The following is a 12,460-nucleotide window of genomic DNA, read 5'->3' on the forward strand; positions in this document are numbered from 1 at the left end:
TGGCCCAGCACTGATGCCGTGGAGCAGCGTGGATGCGGTGCAGCAACAGCATCGGTAGCGGATCAGCATGCACGCTGTGGGTGCTGTGGAGCATCGTGGGTGCCGTGGAGCCGGCTGGGATGCTGCCGCCGGCCAGGTGAGCACGGTCCCCAGGGGAGCTGCGGAGGGGGCTGCCTGCGGGGGGGTTCGGAGGAGGCGCTGGCCCCAGGCGGCAGGACAGCCCTGCACGCCTCTCCTGAGAGAGCAGCGACAGCGGCGACCCGAGCGCCGCAGCGGGACTGCGCTCCCCGCCGCGGGCCGTGCCGGGCGCGTCCCCTCCGCGCTGTGCGGCGGGGCCGGCGCGGGCAGAGCGCCCCGCGGGCAGCGGGCACCGCGGGCAGAGCGCCCCGCGGGCAGAGCGCACCGCGCCGACGGGCTGAGGAGGTAGCGGCCGTGTGACAGCGCGGCAAGGAGCATGCGTGCGGGAGGGGGCGCGGGGGGGGGAGGAGGAGGAGGAGGAGGAGAGGAGGAGAAGGGATGGCGCGGGGAGGCGGCCGCTGTTTATTTGCAGCCGGGCGGGCTGCGCCTCGGCAGAGCGCGAGTGGCCGGCGGCGGTCCCGCTGCCCGCCCCGCACCATGCGGGCGCCGCTGCCTCCCCGCGCCGCGGCGGCGGCGCAGCCGGGGCAGCCGGGGCCGAGCCCCGCGCCATGGTGACGGGCTCGGCGCGGGGCTCCCGCAGCCGGGACCGAGCCGCGCCAGGCCCCCTGCCCGTCGGCGGGCGGGCGGCGCGGCGGGGCGGCGGCGGCGGCGGTGCTGGCGGGGCTGTGCGTCCTCTGCTACGGCAACTCCCTGCGGGGCGAGTTCGTGCACGACGACGTCTGGGCCATCGTGAACAACCCCGACGTGCGGGCGGCCGCCCCCGTGTCCGCCGCCTTCGCCAACGACTTCTGGGGCAAGCGCATGGCCGAGAACACCAGCCACAAGTCCTACCGGCCCCTCTGCGTCCTCACCTTCAAGTGAGTGTCGGCGGGGCGGGCGGGGGCTCCCTCTCGCACAGAGCCTCCCCGGCTCCGTGCCCGGGCGGACGGGGGCGGCCGGCCCCGGGTGGGGGTCAGGGGGAGCCCCCCGGTCCCGCGCCCTCGGCTTCGTGATTCAGCATTTCTGCCCGGGGCTCTGCGGGACGGGGGCGGGCGGGGGCTCCACGGTCCCGCAGCCCGGCCCGGGGCAAGTTTTCCGGAGAAGGGGAGCGATGAGGTGACGCTCCGGAGGAGTGCGCCGCTCTCCCGGCAAGTGTCTCTCTTTGCCCGCCGTTTGGGAGCAGGTGGCGCCTCTTCCCCGGGCTGCGGGAGGGATAAAAGGGAAAACGGAGCGTTTCAGAAATCGCTTTTGGCTGGGGAAGGTGCTCACATGAATTCCTCGTGAGTTCCTCCTGTGCTTTATCTCGAGTACCTTTTCTCCGCAATTGAGTGATCGTGCCAGAAACTTCCCGCGTTGTGTTTTGAAACAGATCCGTAGTTATCCCTGCCTTTGTTCTTGGCGCTAAGTGGAGGGGGTCAGCCCCGCGGGTACCGCGCCGTTCCGTGCATCCCTCCTGGCAGCTGCCAGCCTCCCTTGTCAGCCGCGGAGTTGCAGCCTCCCTGCTTCAGATGTTCCTTCTCCGTGTACCGGGCGAAGTTGTTGAGGAGGAGTTTCGGTTTTACAGGAATAAAGGGAAGTTGAGAGGCAGTAAAGTGACAGCTACCTTCGCTAATCCTAGAAAGAAAACCTTCGCTGGCCTCTCTCCCCCAGGAGAAGAATTTGTGGCAAATCAGCTCAGTTACATAGTTTGTCATTCTTTCCATTAGCTTGTTCTCTATTTAATTTATTCTGATGGAACACTAACGATGATGAACATTTAGCACATTTTAGCATTTAGAAATGATGCATGTGTTTGCAGAGAGCTGTGCTGGAGAGCTGGTGGTGTGGCTGAGTGATGTCTAGTGCTGGGTGATCGGTAGATGCTGATTACAAACTACAGCAGGTATTTGGAATAAAGGGTATGTGCATTGGCAGGTCTGCCAGGGGGATGTGTTACCGGTTCCTGGTTCACTCTGCTGATTGAGTAACTCGTTAGCACACCGGATATATAAATAGAATTTCATGAATTTGTGGAAATTGAGTGTTTCTGTGAAGCAGGAGCAGTTTTGGGAAATGGAACGTCCCTTTGGCACTCCCGCAGAGCACTTGCTGCTCTGTGGTTGTAAAGGTGGACTTGGAGCCAAGAGCCATCAGTGTTGGCTGTCTGGGCACAGGCTGGCATGCTCCTCATAAAGGAAAGCTGAAGAGCACAGACCCTTGTAAGCTGGATTTTTTGGAACAAGTTTTGTACCTTCTCCTTGAAGGGCATCTCAGCCCATTTCTGTAAAGAGTGAGGTGGGAGTAGGTAGTTGCAGGCAGAGCTGGCTTTGTGCACACAGCGTGCCTTCTCTCTCCATCATGTGTCCAACCAAACTCTTGTAGTTTGGGGATCTATGTAACTAATCCATTCCTCTAGCAACACACCTGGGGGTAATTGGAGGGAAGAGTGAACGTGTGTGTATCACCACTGACCTCATTGCACGCAGTATTAGTGCTGGAGTGCTGGACTTGGCCTCCTAGATCAGGTTGCAGGATTGAGATTGTGATGCTAATGAGCAAAAGGAACTTAAACTTTAATAACGAAATGGAAACTAAATGTTCTAGTTCCCATTTGTATGTACTTGAACTGGTTTTGCCTTTGCCCTTTAAAGGGGTGTGTGTCAAAAAAGGATGAAGTGCTGTCTCTGCCTAGTCCTTTCTGGAAGGGAAATGACACTAATTTTGTGAACAAGATTTAATCCTCTCTGCTTATAATAACCATACAGCCAAGACACTGGGTCAAAGGCAGAGTCATTTGTTCACCACTTGGCATTGCATTTGGAATGGGGAAGGAATCGTTTGTCTTCCCTGGCTGCAGAGGGAGATGATATCCACTGTGTTCCAATTATCCTTCCAGCCTTCCAGTTTCCACATTCTTCCCATTTCAGTTCTACCAGTAGGGTGTCAGAGGAAGATGCTGAGAACGGGGTGGAGTGAATCCTCAGTGAAACCCAGTGCTTCCAAAGAAGCCTGGGGCAGCTTTTGCCAAGCAGCGCTGAACCTGTGGCTGAGCCGCCAGTGCTCTGCCTGCCTGAGGCATCCGCCCCTGCCTTGCCCAGCAGGAGGTTGCTGCTTGCTCTCTGTCTTCCTGCAGAAGGAAAAAAAGGATTTACCCTGATTCTCGTTAAAAGCTTAGCAGAAACTGATAGGTAACAGAATGGAAATGAACGTTGCTAATACTTTTGTTAGAATTTACTCCACCCACTTGAGATACTCGAGGAAATTTTGTGATGCGTGCAGGAAGGAGGGAAGAGAGGACCAAAGTATTCTGGTATCTTTATTGTTTGTAGATTTGCTTGTTTTATTTAATTTATCTTGTTGTGGTGCTAATTTGGTCAAATCCAAGGCATTTCAATAGCGGCATGAAACTTTATATCAGCCTAGTGGCTCTACTTCTCCTGCATGAAACTTTCATCTGTAAAGGCTTGTTTTGCATCTTGCTGCATTAAGATTAAAGCATCTGGGAGATCTCCAAACTGCCTGTACAGAACAGATGTGAAGGGTGGGCTGAAATTTATATCTACAGATTCATCAATCTACTGAAACTTTGTCTCTTTTCTGCCTTTTGTGGCTGTGAAAGTAAGAGGCAGGACTCAAAATGCCCTGTGGACTTCTCATTAGGCTGAACATATCCTACATATAAGCTACATATTCCTGAAATGATCTCAATTAAAAAAATTTATCACCCATCTGTCAGAAAAATCTGAAGCAGACATTGCTGAAATTGTGTAACAGTAGTGCAGTGTCCCTGATGAATTGGAAATCATAAGTGACAGTCCTCATTCCCGTAGACTAATGCTCTGGAGCCAAACAGTGAAAAGAGCTCAAGTATTTGACATTATTCACACTGGATCTGACAGTATGAATGATCAGAGGAAAAAAAGAGTGGCCCACTGGAACCATTAAGCAAAACTTAAAATATTCACAGAACTGCTGTACTGTTTTGTGTGGGTTAACATCAGAAGGGGGAAAAAGCCTCCATATGGACTGTTGAATTAAATAATGTCTGTTTTGTGTCTTTGAACTTCTCTTGCCTTTTCTCTTGACTTCTATAAAATAAAGGAATGCTGAATGAGTTGGTTCAGAAGCATTCCTATTACACATGGTTAGCTGTTAGGTCTAGCAGAACTCCTCATCTGCACAGGAGCTGAGATGGTAGGCAGTGGTTTTGCTTAGTCCTTCAGAAAAACTTACTTCATGCTCTCTTCTCCAGCTGCTATCACTTTGACTTACTTACCTGCAGGTGTTTTCTTCTCTAAGAAGTGATTCAATACACTTCTTTCTAAAGAAGGCAACTTCTTGGACTCAGAACATACTATCTTTTGGTGTCTTCCCTATAAAATGTTAAGATGAAAGGTAGAAAAAAAAAGGCAAAAAAAGAGAACTGCCAGTTCTGTAATTCAATCAGGATTTATATTTAAACTGGGTGCTTTCTGTCTTACACCTTGCCTCCACTAACAGAAGTTCACTGAATCATTTATTCCCTCAGTAGCACTTCAGTTACTCCTTGTTTCCAGTGGTTTTGCAGAAATGTTTCTCAGCTGCTGAAGCAGAAGGTGCAATCCTCAATGCTGTCTCCCTTCCTCTTTCTCTTTCTGTCTGCCAAATCCCCATTTAGATAGATTCTCCAACCCAGAAACACAGGTGATGAAGATTTGGTGTAGTCAGCAGCACAGTGAAGGTACACAGTGATAGAAAATGATGAGGGTGAAGCCTTTCCAATCCCCTGTATGCCAAGATCAGATATGAGCCTCCTGGCTTGCAGGTGGCTGAGAAGTGAAGGCCCTGTGTGCTCAGCCTCGGTGGTGGTGCCAAGGCAGCTGCTGGTGAGGGATGTCTCAAGGAACAGCCCACCAGGGACAGAAGAAAAAGGTGGTGACACATCTAGGACACATGGCTGTGGGAGGATGGCATGGCAGGGAAGCACAGCAGATACCTGGTCTTCCCCAAAGGAGGTGGGAATGGTGTTCACTGGGAATGTGCCTGGCTCTCTGGGAGGGTGTCAGAGTGTCCACTCCACTCCTTGGAGGAGAGGAGCTGGAGGGGGAGTAAGCTGCAAAAGGGAATTTGAAAAGGCAAGAAAAGACACAGTTTGTGCAGAGAGCCATCCTACTAGTACTCTAGCTGGGAAAAAAAAAAAAAGAGGAAAAGGATAAATTAAAAAGTCTGGGCTGTGCTCAGGTGCTGACTGCAGCATGGGTAACCTTCCAGGTCTGCCCACCAAGGCTGCTAGCCACTGATGGCTTGGGTGTGTACCTGCCTGGGAAGTAAACAGGGCCCTTCAGCAGCAGCTCAGTATTCTGGGTTGGCATTGAGAGCCTCATGTGAGGCTCCAGTGCCTTTGGATCAAAGCCTTAAGTGAATGTGAGCTTGGGTTAGAGGTAAATACAGAGCCAAAGAGAGAACTGATTCTATAACTCACTGTCAGCCTTCTGATCTATCTGGTTGTTTACAGCTGATCCTTCTGTTTTTTCAGCTGTATCAGTGGCATAAGTTTCAAGGACAGGGAGCTTAAGAGAACCAAAACAACCTGGGGAAGGAAAAAAGACCTTACATTTTCTTTGTTATTGATTTAATGCTATATTACAGTTTGACAGTGCAGGGTGATATAGTGGAGCTATAATGTGTCAGGTTAAATACACAGTGCACAAGTATTTTCTTCACTCTGAACATCACAATGTTTAAGATTGTGTCAGTATTTCTCTTGTACAGCTTAGTCTACTATTTCTACTCGTGCTGTGGCATTCACTCTCCACACTGCTGCTGTGATACCTGCCATGAAATTGATGTAGTGCTGGTGTAGCCACACTGGAAGAGGTGGGCTTGGTGAAGAAAAGCAGATTCTTTTGTAAAACTGCTTGTGTTATAACTGGAATATACAGATACATCTCTAAGCACATAAGGATTTCTTTTGACCCAGAGCAGAATGCCTTACAGTGATTTTAGGTGTCTTCCAAAGCTTGGTGCCTCAAAGCTTGGGTTTTTCCCCCAGTTTCAGGTGCACAAAAAGTCTCCCTCACAAATGTAATTTTTGTAGCAGGTGTCTGATGTTTGTGGGCGTAAGTTTGGGCTGTGTTTCTCTGGGTTGCTTGCACTCCCTGGAAGGAGGACAGGCTCCTGTGGAGGGTGGGGGGAGGCTCCCTGCCCAGGGATGGGGATGCAGACCTGGCTGGGGTCCATGCTGTCATGCTGCTTGCAGAGGTGAGGATTTGCTCAGTAGGAGAGGTGTGTACAAAGCATGAAGGAGTCTGCCTTCACATTTTGTCAGCCCTGAATAAAATTTGCCTGTCTCTTGAATTTAAAGCCTTTTATGAGAGAAAGAGTTCTCTAATGCCCCTGAACAACTTGGCTGAGGTGGATGCAGTCACGCTTATCTTTGCTGCTTGCTTCAGTGGTGTCTTGTCTCTATTTAACACCTACCAATTCCTGGAGATTTTCTCTCATTGGGCATTCTGTTCCTCTTGCACCAGTGTCACCATTAATTTTCTTTGCCCATCTTTTAGCTAAAAGTCTCAGCTTTCGACCAGCCTTCTTGCCCACAGGAGCATCCTTGTCAATACTCTTTAGAGTCCCTGAAAATAAAGTACTCTGCCTGCTGCTGGTTGCCTAAAGGCATTTCTCTGCATTTCCTCGCTCTGTTTCTGACTGCTTTCCTGGGCTTTCTCTTTATTGTCTCACCGTCTTAAAGAAAGAAAGGGAAAAGAAAAAAGGGTGTCCTCTTTTCGCTCACTATACCTTTTTTTTTACCTTTTTTCTTTGCAAGTTAGAATGGCATTTCCTTCATGGTCTTCAACTTATTTCAAACTGACTTCATATTTGGTGAAGAACTGTTACATCCAGTTTGAAATACTGTCTTTAGGACTAATAACTTTATACTAGATTTTGGTTTCTATTGCTTTCTCTTCTTGATGATTGACTGTCTTAGCTTGGTTTTGATCACGTCTCATCCCTTTTTCTCTCCACACTTTGATGGATGGCTGCTGAAGAGGTTCATGAGATGTTCGTTTCCTCAGTTCTTGCTGAGGTGCTACTTATGAATATTTTTTAAGACAAACTGCATTTTGTTCACTCTCTAGATAAAATGACACCTGGTTTGTAATTTTGTTGCTTGCCATCATCTGGATTTTTCTCTTCTTTTAGTTTACCAAGGCCCATCATAAGAATGATTTGCTTTCTTCTGGATTTCTTTTCTTCTACTCAGTTTACCAAGGCCCCTTGTGGGTGCAAACCTAAAGCTGTGTGAGTGGTGCCCTTGTTATTTGCAACACAGGAATGATCATCAAACCACACTTGCTGAGGTTTTACCAGAAAATTCTGCCCTGGCACATTTGCCACCTTCAAGGTGCTGCTTCTTCCCAGTCTAATTGAGATTTCTTTTTTCTTTCCCTACCCCTGCTGGAAAGGAATAAGCTGCTCTGAATGCCTGCACTTAACTCTGCTCTGTAAGGGATGACTCCTGTGCTCTGAGGCAGTGGCTGGAGGTGGGAATTGATGCAGCCTCTGCCTTGTCACCCATTGCCATCCCAGCAAACCAAGGACCAAGCCTTTTAAGCCTTATTGTCCATTTAATTCTCAGGCATTGTACTGTACTGTGGGAAGATTATCAGCACAAATCAGCACCAAGTGCTCTTGCTCTTTGTGGTAGAAACTGGCCACTGCAGGAGCACCAGTGCAAAGGGGCTTATTTCCTGTTTGCTGCTACAGGTTTTTCATTAATCTTTGAGCTGTTTCCACATAGAGCCTTAACCATTATTGCCACTGATGCAGCTGCACCTCTTTTGGAGTGCAAATGCTCATTTTCCTGGCACGAAGTCCATGCATCTGTGGAGTTCATAAGGAGATTCCACCCTGCACTGAAAGTGGGTATTACTTTGCATAAACTTTGCCATATTTAATACACAATTTGAACAGGAAAAGATCATCACAGGAAACTTAATCCATCCTTATGTATTAAATTAATTGATATAAATCTGCATGTGAGCCTTCCTTATAAAAACTCTAGGGGTTTTATGAGGTATGGGATGCTGTGAGACTTTCCATTAATTGTTACTTGCTATAACAAATTACCATTATTATCCTGTGCATTTCTGTTTCATAACATGTTGTGTTTCTTTGTTAGTCTTCTGAAAATAATAAAACAGATTAAACTAAACAAGAGCTGCCCAGGGATAATAACAAAGTCTATAAAAAGAGAAACTCTCCAATTATGGTATACAATATTATTAAATCATAAGAGACCTTAAGAAAGGTTGAATGAATCTTCATGTGTACAAGTGGATGAAAAGCACTATATAAGAGCTGGGGGGGGAGTGCTGGTGATTATATACTGTAAATAAGTGGGTATATATGGAATTTGTCTGTGAGCCTGTGCTCTTGCATCATGGACCCCTCTGACTCTGAGTCTGTGAGGATGAAGCCACAGAGTCCCACTGCATTTCCAGGCCCTCTCCGTGGGGAATTGCTTACCCAGAATTGATGTGTCCCTGGCAGCTTCTCTGCAGGACATCTGGTGGGACTGATGGAGGTTAAAAGAGTGATCTGCTTTCTTCTGGAGAGCTGTTGTACAGCCTCTATTCAGTGAACCTTCAACAGAAGGCTGCTGCCTGTGGAGGTCTCTCTTTCTGAGGGTGAAGCTGTGCAATTCCTTTTCTGAGAGTGGATGGTGGAGGAATGGTAGAAAAGCTGCTACACGTGGCAAAACTGTGCTATTCCACTGTTCCTGGAGAACATCCATCAGCCTTAACAAAACCAAGGGATTTCTTATTTTGGTGTACCTCCTGCATGGGTGTGTATTTTGGGCAGTGCTCTGCCTTGGGTGTGACATGCTGAGCCACACTTGCTGCAACACTTGGGCACAAAAACAGTGCTGAGTCTTGGCTTGAATACGTGTTTCAGTGCAGCCTGTCTGCCCTGCTGGGACATGTGATCAATGCTGAGATTTCTGTACTCACTTTTTTGTTTTGGTGGTGGCAGGGATGATGCTGGTCAGATCTGTTAGAAGATATGTGTCAATGTCCCCTAGTATTGAGACACTGCACTTTGGTGTAGCTTTGGTGCTCTTCTCCTCCTTTCCCTGGGTCTTCTGAGGGCCTTTGCATTTGAACTGCCCTTTGCCATTTTGCAGGAGGTTTGGCCGAATCTTTGCTTCCAGGGACTCTTCCAGCAGAGGTGCCAAAGCAGTAAAAACTCTTCTCCAAGTGTTTAGTGGGTGGCTCCTCTGAGGAACAGCCTCCATGTCTGAGATGGTTGTATCTCCTCTTTTGAGGGTCTCTATTCCTAGCAGGGTTATCACTTGCTGTGTTCAGCCCCAGATCTTTAGGATGCTGTTTGCAAACACGTCTCTGTTTTGAGGAGCAGCCTGTTCATACAGCCCAGAGCACCTCCTCTCCTCACTGTGTGCTCTAACAAGGCCACAAGGTGTGGAAGTAACAATTAATGGAAAGTCTCACAGCATCCCATACCTCATAAAACCCCCAGAGTTTTTATAAGGAAGGCTCACATGCAGATTTATATCAATTAATTTAATACATAAGGATGGATTAAGTTTCCTGTGATGATCTTTTCCTGTTCAAATTGTGTGTTAAATATGGCAAAGTTTATGCAAAGTAATACCCACTTTCAGTGCAGGATGGAATCTCTTTATAAGATGTGTCTTACAAGTTGTGCTGCAGCTCAGGCAGAGGTTATGATCTTCATACAGAAATGGCTACATGATATGATTTTCCCCATTTGTGAGGCAGTGTAAGTTTGGAAATGCATGGACAGCACCACCTCCTTCCAGTGTAGTACTGTTTTTGCTTGCTAGAACTTCTGTTTATGAACATTATGTTGGAGAAAGACCACTCCTTCCTTAATTTTGAGATTCATATCTCTGTTTTACTTCCTTTGTTTGCTGAACAGTCTGCTGTGTATAATTGCTGCACGCTGCTGCCAGTAAACAAGACTGGCTCTCTCTGTTAGGGTATTAAAGATTAAGAGGAGAGAAGTAATTTTTTATTTACCCATCCCCTTCTTGGCTCCCTTGCCCAGAAGTTCCTCCACAGCTCCCCTGCAGCGGAGCAAATTTGGCATTCCATAGCAGGCTGCCTTTTTTCCCCCATGGCTGTGTGAGCTGGGCAGCTTTGCAGAGTTCTTGTGACTTGGATTAGAGCTGTTTGAAGACCCAGATTTTTGACATACAATAAATTTAACCACTGCTAACATTTCAACATCGTTCTGCTGGGATTGTTTCAGGACTAAAGAATGTTTCCTTCGTTGCCATGTGGCCTAATTTCTTATGACAAAGAGCTTTAGCAGCAAAGAGCACTGGTGTGAATATAGCACCTGCACACCCTCATGTTTAGTGTTCATGGACCACCAAAGATGGTATTTAAAACACACTTGCAGGCTGATTTTGCTGTTTAGGGGAAGAGTTACCTGAACAGAATGGTATTATGTTTGTGTTTTGTTCTGTTGCTTTTTATATGTTTAAAGAACACGCAGGGGAACAGCCAGGCTGTGAGGCCGATGCTTTTACAGAGCTGTTCTCAATAATTTACATCAGGTAACTCACAGCTTACAAGCCTCATTGCCTTGGTGTTCACCCTAAGAAGGGGTGTGAAGGACTCACCCCACCTTTGGCATAGGGGACCTGATGGGGGTAGGAAGATCCCTTACCTGTAAAGTTCTGCCTCTCCTGCCAGCAGACCTGTTTTGCTGGATGGGAAAGTGATCAGATATGATCCATGGAGACTGATGATAGAATTTTCAAGAGTATTGCCACATGTCGTGAGTTTAGTGTTTGGTTCTCACAACTTGGCCAACTAAATGAGAATTTCTCCCCTTTTGGTGCACAAGTTCATATCACCTGATATCCTGAGCACTTGTCCTCACCTGCCTGCATCTGCTTTCTCCAGAAATCAGGTTCCCAGATCACACTTTGGTCTGATTGCATTTGAGGGGGACCAGTGGACTCTGCTTCAGCTGATACACAGCTAGAAATGATTTATTTGTATAAAGGATGTCTCCTGCAGAGGGTCCCTGTCATTGTGCACATCTGCAGGTGCCTTGGAGTGAACTGTGGCTCCTTTAGGGGCAGGGTGGCCCTGTGCTGCCCCTTGTTCCCTTGTGCTGGAAACATGATTCTGGCCTGGGGGTTCCTGCTGCTGCAGTGTATTTGCAGCTGATGCTCTGGCTGGGTGTGTGTTACTGCCGTTTGTTGTGGTTTGTCATTCAGTGCTGGTAGAAATGAGGGAAAGTGATGGATGTTGCTGCCCTGAAGTGGCTTGCAGGAGAAATGGGATAAAAAAATAAAAACCTCCAAACTCTTTGTGTATTCTTGAATCACACAGACTGATGTCTTGTCAAAATGTAACTACATCAACCCATACTTCAAAGGGAAAGGTCAAGTCATGCCAAAATCTCACTTTTTCACAAACTCTCTGGGTTTCATCTGTTGCCTCCACAAACACTCCAGCAGGAGCACAGCAGGAATGCACAAGTAAGACTCTTGGTCTGGTAAATTTGGATTGACCTGGAAAATCGAACCCAGGACAGCTAGCACTTCCTTGCTTATGAATAAGAAATGTAGAGTTATTTATATAAAAAAAAAAAAAAAAAAAAAGTTGTCTGGCTCTCACAGGCCTCTTCACACCTCCTCTGTCTCACAGAAACACCTAAGGTGTTTTTTATAGTAGCAACAGCTCACTGGCCTTGCTGTCACATCATGCTTGTCATGGGAGACCTGGAGTCTTTTAGTAACAACAGGAAGGATTATTGACCCTATAGCATATTTACAACTGCATGTAAAATATTTAGATTGAGTTCTTCTTTTCACTGCTTATCTTGTCTTTTGTTTAGAAAAAGAAAAAAATCCTTCAACATTAGTTAGACATTTTTCTAGGTTCCTTGTTCATATATGGAGCCTTCCCTAGATAGGCACCATGCGTATGTGTGTATATTTGTGTAGATACATATATATATATACATATATATATATACATATATATGTATATATTTGTCCAAATGTACAGATGTTGTTAATATTTAAGAGAATTATCTTCAACTGTGTGTAAGGCAAGGCTTGTCAGCAGCTGTTAGGGAAGCTGGCTGTAAAAAACAGTAACCAGAAGAATGTATTAATACATGCTGTCAAACAAATGTCATAACAGCTTGTTACATTTTATTTTTTTTTTTTATGATCGACACAAATAATGAACCCTAATTGTCTCACTGAGTCTAGGGTGATGTTAGCTAACTTATCTTTGCCGTCAATGTCCTTATAAAAATGATGTGAACTATTAGACAAGCTTCTTTATGCCAGTAAAGCATTTAAATAAAGGCTTAA

General features: G+C 47.0%; 1 protein-coding gene across 1 annotated transcript in view; it reads left to right on the forward strand.

Moving 5' to 3' along the window:
- The first annotated feature begins 605 nt into the window (after positions 1 to 605).
- The window catches only part of TMTC1 (transmembrane O-mannosyltransferase targeting cadherins 1), a 141,291-nt gene continuing 129,436 nt past the window's right edge, over positions 606 to 12,460 (forward strand). The window contains 2 exon segments of the mRNA XM_036400630.2: positions 606 to 731; positions 733 to 995. Coding sequence (XP_036256523.1) covers positions 687 to 731; positions 733 to 995 — 308 coding nt within the window. The 5' untranslated portion in view covers positions 606 to 686.

This window comes from Molothrus ater, chromosome 5 (genome assembly GCF_012460135.2).
Source record: "Molothrus ater isolate BHLD 08-10-18 breed brown headed cowbird chromosome 5, BPBGC_Mater_1.1, whole genome shotgun sequence".
NCBI lineage: Eukaryota > Metazoa > Chordata > Aves > Passeriformes > Icteridae > Molothrus > Molothrus ater.